General features: G+C 56.9%; 2 protein-coding genes across 2 annotated transcripts; one reads left to right on the top strand and one right to left on the bottom strand.

Annotated features, from left to right (window-relative positions):
• The first annotated feature begins 1,190 nt into the window (after positions 1-1,190).
• On the top strand, positions 1,191-5,160 carry LOC115916007 (zinc finger protein 70-like). The gene is given in 4 exon segments (XM_030969707.1): positions 1,191-1,330; positions 3,028-3,106; positions 3,293-3,626; positions 3,629-5,160. Coding segments are annotated over 2 exon segments (768 nt in total). The 5' UTR covers positions 1,191-1,330; positions 3,028-3,106; positions 3,293-3,616; the 3' UTR covers positions 4,387-5,160.
• A 373-nt stretch (positions 5,161-5,533) lies between these two features.
• LOC115916006 (cytochrome P450 4F4-like) lies at positions 5,534-7,679 on the bottom strand (the record flags this gene model as incomplete). Its single annotated transcript, XM_030969706.1, is given in 14 exon segments — positions 5,534-5,644; positions 5,646-5,715; positions 5,815-5,843; positions 5,845-5,898; positions 5,983-6,047; positions 6,129-6,158; positions 6,161-6,261; positions 6,331-6,460; positions 6,535-6,601; positions 6,910-7,057; positions 7,059-7,125; positions 7,128-7,174; positions 7,388-7,508; positions 7,620-7,679. Coding segments are annotated over 14 exon segments (1,100 nt in total), but the record flags the coding sequence as incomplete, so codon positions are not given.
• Between the last annotated feature and the right edge of the window lie 89 nt (positions 7,680-7,768).

The following is a 7,768-nucleotide window of genomic DNA, read 5'->3' as shown; positions in this document are numbered from 1 at the left end:
GCTCAATTTGAAGCAAAGACATGAATCAATAACATAAAGGGGAGGGATTGTGAAAAATGTTTTTGTGATTTGTGTCAATTGGCAATGGAATCAGCAAATGCTTCTATCTGCTGTGTCCAAAACAGACACAAAGAAAAGTTTTGAAACTTTCTGACCAAACAGCCAAACAAAGCATCAAAATCAAAGACGTATAGTAGCAGTAAAAGAGATGAGGTAGCAAGATGACTGATACTTAGAATAAAATAGAAGAAGTTGGGGCAAAGCTAAAAGATACTGCAACAAAGCAATTAAATGCTTATGTATAATAAAAAGCTTGATGCACTTGACAAAATCATGTAGCAGACACCAGTGTAAGGCCTCCCTCCAGACAAGCACAAGAAGGATAGGAATCAACGACCACTTGGAAAGATTATGAAATTCCTGATCCTTGCTTATTGTTATTTGCTGATTTGGACTAACCAAGCACATTAGAAAATGCTTTGTGGGCTTAAAAACAGGACATATACTTTACTGAACTGTGTGTGCTGTGAGTGGAGCGATGCCACCCCGGCCACCCAGTACTCCTTGCTTGCTTTAAAACAAAAGCATATAGAAATAAAATTCGGACTGACTATTGAAATTTTATATCAATTCGAACGCGGCTCCCAGGTGTTCCAGGGTCCCCTTTCTCCAGCATCCCTCCACTCCAGGCACTCAGCACTTCCCCTGCTCCTCGACAATACTTTCAGGGTCGGGGAGCCCGGGCCCCACTCATCTCCCGGCTCCGCCACCCCTCCAGCCTGCCGCAGCTCCCCGGCTCTGTTGTCGCCCCTCTCCCCACGCCGGGGCTCCCGCCTTTCATCCCCGGCTCTCCCGAGAATCCCCAAAACCCGTGCCCCGCTCCACCACCGCCAGGCGATCGCCACGTGGGCCCCGCAAAATCCCCCCGGGGCCATTTACGGCTCAGCTTTGCGCTCCTGCGAGAACCGGGAGCGGAATTTTGGCTCAGGGGGGAGGGGGACGGGACGGACGGATCCGCACTGGGGCCCCCGAGCCCTCTGCCCATCGCTGAGGGCTCCTGAAGGTTTCTCCCCCTGCCCCAGAGCCGCTGCTGCTGCGGCCGCGGGGCAGAGGGGGAGCAAAAGGGGGATCTGGCGTGGGAGCGGAAGAGGAGCGGGAGGAAGGGGAGGGAGAGGGGAAGGGGAGGAGCAGAAACAGGAGGAGCACAAAGGGGAGCAGCCCGAGGGAGGAGCAGCCGCCGTGAAAGGAGCGTCGCGGGGTTCCCCGGAGAGCCCGCTGAGCCCGCAGCTCGGCTGGCCCCAGCAGTATCGCATTGCCCCGCATCCCGCAGGTGAGCGCCGAGGAGAAGCTCGCCCCGAGTCAGTCGCGGCAGCTCCGGGAGGGTTTTTTGTGGCGGGGAGAGGGGGATTTTGCTGTGGTTTGGGCCGTGCCGATTCCGCAGTCGAGTCCCAAATATATTTCAGTGTCGCTGAGAGAGGTATTTTTAATATATTTGATGAGGGGATATTTTTTGGATCTTGCAGGAGCGCAAAGCTGAGCCGTAAATGGCCCTGAGGGGATTTTTGCGGGGCCCACGTGGCGATCGCCCGGTGGCGGTGGAGCGGGGCGCGGGTTTTGGGGATTCCCGGGAGAGCCGGGGGATGAAAGGCGGGAGCCCCGGTGTGGGGAGAGGGGCGACAGCAGAGCCGGGGAGCTGCGGCAGGCTGGAGGGGTGGCGGAGCCGGGAGATGAGTGGGGCCCGGGCTCCCCGGCCCTGAAAGTATTGTCGAGGAGCAGGGGAAGTGCTGAGTGCCTGGAGTGGAGGGATGCTGGAGAAAGGGGACCCTGGAACACCTGGGAGCCGCGTTCGAATGAGGGGAGGATGAGTGCTGGGACCCCCAAAACCCCCTCAGCATACTTGAGCAGGACCCGGGAGAGGGGGATGCCCAGGACCCACGGGCCCCCAGCAGCTCTGAGAAGAGGGACCCCCAAACCCCAGAATAAGGACACTGGAAATAGGGAACGCCTGGGAGAGGTTTTTTTGTCTCCTTGATTTTTGGAAGTTTTTCTGGCCACCAGACACCCAGAGACTTCTAGAAATGGACTTGGCCAGTGGGACCTTCAAAGCCAACGCCAATGTCCTGGTTTAGGGCAATTTTGGGAGAAAAACCTCTTAAAGGTGTTTCCTCTAGAAGAGCAAATTCAAGCGGCCTCTCCCTCATCTGGTTCTGGAAAAAGATTTCCTTGGAGAGAAATGGAAAAAACTGTTTCTTTAACAGGCAAAGCACTCACCAGCCCCAAAAATGAACAATATTAAACAATAAAACCTCTTGCTGCTCCAAAAAGAGATGACAAACTCACAGAGTCCCTCCACGGGTTGTAGCTCGGCTTGCTCAGTCTCTTATCAGTCTCTCTGGTGCTGGAAATGCTGCAGCCCAGCCCCAGTGGGGCACAGGTGTGAGCACCTGGTGCTCTTCTGGGTGTTCAGTCCAGAGCAGGTTTAGACAGGTCCAAAGAAAAGGAAAAACCAAAAACCACAGTCCAGGGAACTTCTCTGCCTCTGCTAGCTAAAACTAACTAAAAGCAAAGGAGAGCTCTGTCCTGCCGTCTGTCCATCTGCAGACAACAGAAGAGCAGGAATGTGGAGGAGCGAGAGGTTCTGAAAACAAACTCTGTGCCTCTTCTTCCTCCCCTCTCTGCTCTCAGAACCAGTGTTAAAGGTGCAAAATTTATTTCAGACAGATGGGGATACGAGCATCATAAATTCATCCCTGGGACCCCCAAAGACCCTCAGCCTGTGTAAGCAGGACCCAGGAGAGGGGGAATGCCCAGGACCCATGGGCCCCCCAGCAACTCTGAGAAGAGGGACCCCTATAACCCCAAAGTGAGGAGACTGGAAACAGGGAACTCCTGGGAGAGGTTTTTGGACTCCTTGCTTTTTGGAGGTATTTCTGGCCACCAGACACCCAGTGACTTCTGGAGATGGACTTGGCCAGTGGGACCTTCGAAGGTAATGCACTACTCACATCTTGTTTTTCCCTAAACCAGGATTTCCCATTCCCAAACCTCATCTGGATAGAGGAGGAGGCTGCGAGGAGGAGGAAGATACCCCAGGACACTCAGGCAGGTGAGGAGGAAGTCACTACCCCCTTTCCCCTCTCTCCTGCTCCATCTCTCAGCCCAGCCCAACCCCCGGTTGCAGGACAGCCCCACTGCTGATGCTGTCCAGCCAGGGATGCACTGGTGGGATCTCCTTCCCCTTCCCTCTGGCACAGAGGCAAATCCCATCCTCTCCTTGTCCTTCCTCCCCCAGACAAAGAGCTGAGGATGGAGAGCAGGAGGACAAATCCCCGCGGCAGAACCTCGTGGCAGAGGCCATTTTGAGCGGCTCCACGGGCAGGAATCCGGCACGGGGAGGAAAAAGCCCCAGAGATCTTGCAGGAGGAGGGGCTCTAAACCCAGCCCAGGATGCTCCAAGGAGGAAAGACCCACCCTGTGCCAGGAAAGCAGCCAGAGATCTGGCCAGAGCTCTGAGGTGGTGGTCAATGAGCAGCTTGACGATGGCAAGAAGCCCCACCAGTGCTTGGAATGTGGGAAGAGTTTCCTCACGAACTCACGCCTGGTCCTCCACAAGAGGATGCACACCGGGAACGGCCCTACGAGTGTGGGGAATGTGGGAAGAGCTTCAGTATCAGCTCCCACCTGTACCGCCACCAGAAGATCCACACTGGGGAAAGGCCCTATGAATGTGGGAAATGTGGGAAGAGCTTCAGAGACACCTCTGACCTGATGGTCCACCAGAGGATTCACACCGGGGAACGACCCTATGAGTGTGGGGAGTGTGGACAGAGCTTCAATGTCAGCTCCCACCTGATCGCCCACCAGCGGATCCACACCGGGGAACGGCCCTACAAGTGTGGGGAATGTGGAAAGAACTTCAGCCTGAGCTCCAGTTTGATCCGCCACCAGAGGATCCACACTGATGAACGGCCCTATAAATGTGGAGAATGTGGGAAAGGCTTCAGGAAGAGCTGCCATCTGAACCGCCACCAGATGATCCACACTGGGATACGACCCTTTCTGTGTGGGGAATGTGGGAAGGGCTTCCGTGACAGCTCTGACCTGATCATCCACCAGACAACGCACACTGGGGAATGCCCCTACATGTGCTCAGAATGTGGGAAGAGCTTCAGCCAGAACTCCAACCTGATTGCCCACCAGAGGATCCACACTGGGGAGAGGCCCTACAAGTGTGGGGAATGTGGGAAGAGCTTTGGCCAGAACTCCAGCCTGATTGCCCACCAGAGGATCCACACTGGGGAGAGGCCCTATGAGTGTTCTGAGTGTGGGGAGAGGTTTCAGAGCCGATACCGTCTCCTCAAGCATCAGCAGATTCACACAGAATAGAGACCGTTCTGCTGCCCTGACTGCAAGAAGGGGTTTAAGAAAAAACTCCACCCTTGTCACTCACCAGCGGATCCACACTGCGGAGAGGCCTAACAGTGTCCCAGGTGTGGGAAGAGCTTCTCTCAGAACTCTACCGTGACCCAACACCAAGGGAGGCAGCAGTAAGGGATGCCCTACAAGTGCCCTGTGCAGGAAGAGCTTTGAGCGCTGCTTCAACTCCATCTCCTATTGGAGGACCCCAATTGGATGGTCCACAGTGACCCTCGCTGGGCAGAGACTTGGTCATCCATGGTCCTGGTGATCCATGTTGGGAAGACACCTGGCTGGTGGTTTTCACATCTTCCTGGCTCACCTTGGGCACTTGGATGCAGCCAGAAAAAATCCATTGGGATGCAAACAGACGTCAGAATTTCATAGGGGACAGCACATTTTTTTACTTTTGACACCAAAAAAGTCTCACCTTTTGCATCCAATCATTGCTTCGGGTGGCATCAAGGAATAATGGATTGTATTGGAGGTCTTTTTCCAACCTGAATCATTCCATGATTGTAATTCTCTCTAGCCCACAGGCATCTTCCACAGCCAAATGGTGATGGACTGGGGCAAAAAACCAAGATTTTGGAGACAATGGAGTGGAAACTCCTCTTAAAAAGGTCCTTTCTACCCGCCCAGGCACATGGATACTCAGCAGCATGGACACGTAAATCCTTTTATTTTGGCTTTGATTTTCCTTCATTTTTCTTTCATCCTTTCACCCAAACATTAGGGTAAAATACAGACATTCAACTAAGACATGGAGAGTGACATTGGGGGACATGGTGGGGATGGGGACAAGGACATGGGTGTGGACATGGCTGTGGATGGCGATATTGGGCATGGCGGGGTGTCACAGATATAGATGGTGACATGGGGCTGTATCGCCATGGGTGAGGACATGTGGGACATGGCCATGGATGGTGACAAGTGGCCTCAGGGACAAGTCCATGGGTTGACATGTCCGTGCCATGGGGTGTCCCATGGCCAAGGACAACACATCCCCAGCACCACCACAATTCTGTCCCTTTCATGCTACCATTTATTCCCTGCTCCTCCCCTGGCTATGACAGCCGCCTTGCGGATGTCCCCATGTCCTGGTGACCCATGTCCCTCAGGCCACTCCCACCAGTGGCTCCAGCAGCAGCCAGAGCCCGTCCTGGGCACGCAGGATCAGCTCGGGCTTGCGGCGCGGGGGTGGCCTCGCGTTGTCCCTCCGCAAGCACGAACCGGGACAGTGTCAATGCCACTGCCACCTTCATCTCAGCCATGGCAAAGCTCTGCCCGATGCAGTTCCTGCCACCACATCCCCACTGTCACTGTCACCCAACTGTGAACCCAGCCAGGGACAGGGGTGGCACTTGGGGACACTCCTGTCCCCACTCCAGCACATACCTGGGGCCAGCAGAGAAGGGGATGAAGGACGACCGGGGACCGTCCCTTGCTGTTCTCCGGACTAAACCTCAGAGGATTGAACACCTGGGTGACACCCGACACAGTCACACTGAGGGGACACAGCCGTCACTACCATGGTGACAGGGACACCTCATAGGGTGGCCCTACCTCAGGCTCGGGCCAGAGGTCTGGGTTGTGGTGGGTCCCGTAGATGCTCATCAGGCAGATGACCCCTGGTGGGATGGGAATGGCCACTTAAGAGACAGCAGATGAGGGTGGGTGGTGACACTGGGGACACCCTGGCCATGCCATACCCTTGGGGATGACACGGCCATCACGCAGGGGATGTCCTCGGTGCAGCGCCGGGACACAGCAGTGACAGGAGGGTGCAGCCGCAGGCTCTCCTTGATGCACATGGTGGTGAAGGGCAGCTGGGACAGGTCCTCCCTGGGGACAAGTGGGGGTGGCACCGTGTCCCCAAGCCTCATGACCAGGGAGGCTCTGGGGACATCTCACCATTCAATGTCTGCAGTGTCCCGGCCAGCCAGGAGCTCCTGGACCTCCTGGCGGCATCGCTCCTGGTGCTCAGGATGGCTGGCCAGGTTGTAGAAGAGCCATGCCAGGCCACTGGCCGTGGTGTCATGGCCTGTGGGGACATTGGGTGAGTGAGGGGACACTGGAGTGGCTCTGCCCCAATGGCACCTGGGAGCTTGTGCTCACCCTCAAACATGAAGGTGTCAGCCTCAGCCGCGATGTCCTCGTCCGACAGGGTGTGGCCATTCTCGTCCTGCAGGGGCAAGATGAGCCGTGGGCCACTGGGGCTACCCCCAGTCTGTGGGCCACCTGGGGCCAAATCCCATCCATGGCCACCATTCTTGCCCCATGGCCACCACCCTATGGCACCACAATCACACTGACCACCAGCTCTATGGTCAATGCTGCCCGTGGCCACCACTGTTCCCCTGTGGCCACCAGTCTATGCCCAAGCCCCCCATGGCCACCAGCATCATACTGGCCTCTGTGGCCAAGCCTTCCATGGCCACTGCCACTCTCTTGACCACTTCCCTGTCCCCATGGCCACCACCACAGCCCCACCTTGGTGAGCAGCAGGAGGTCGATGAAGTCCATGCTGTGTCCCCGGTGGCCGTCCAGCCAGGCCTGGTGGCCCAGGCAGGCGAAGTGCCCGGCGCCGCGCTGCACCACATCAGCAGTGAAGGCGTGGACAGTGGCACAGGCACGGGCGGCGCCGGCCATCAGAGGAGAGGCTGTAGAGCCACCACGGGTGGAGAAGTGGCTGGAACTGGCGCCGACCACCAACGAGCTCAGCTCCAGGATGGCCTGGATGTACTTGCTGGGCTGCCTGTACCAGGGACAGTGGGGGGACACTGTGGCCCCCAGCGTGGATGATAGCAGGACCGTTGGGGCCACCAGAATGGCCAACAGGGACAGTGATGGGACAGGATGGCCAGTGGGGATCATGGCGGGACCAGCACAGCCACCAGGATGGCCAGCAGGGACAATGGTAGGGTCACCAGGGCCACCAGGATGGTCAATGGGGACAGGTGACACTCACTCCTGGCAGTGGCTCTCGTGGCTGAAGATGCACTTCTGGAGCGTGTCCAGGGTGAGGAGGCTCAGGGGCTGCAGCACCTCCAACTCCACCGGCCCCCCACCGGCTGCCGCTGCTGCCGCCCCCACTCTGGCCTGTGGGGAAGGACTGGGTTGGGGAGGGAACAGGGAGGGGATCAGGGACAGGGGATAAATTGGGGGTGGGACAGGGGGTGAGACAGGGGCAAGAGTTGGGGAGCGGGTGTGGAGCACGGATGTGGTGATGAATGAGGGGTAGGGTTGGGGTTTGGGGGCAACTTAGGGTTTGGGGTATGGGACAGTACAGAATTTGGTTACAGGATGGGACTCGGGGTGCAGGACAGGATTCAGGATGCAGCAGTGGGTG

The sequence above is a fragment of the Camarhynchus parvulus genome, unplaced genomic scaffold (genome assembly GCF_901933205.1).
Source record: "Camarhynchus parvulus unplaced genomic scaffold, STF_HiC, whole genome shotgun sequence".
NCBI classification, from domain to species: Eukaryota; Metazoa; Chordata; class Aves; order Passeriformes; family Thraupidae; genus Camarhynchus; species Camarhynchus parvulus.
The sequence above is the reverse complement of the archived record's forward strand: the minus strand, read 5'-3'. Positions and strand labels throughout refer to the sequence as shown.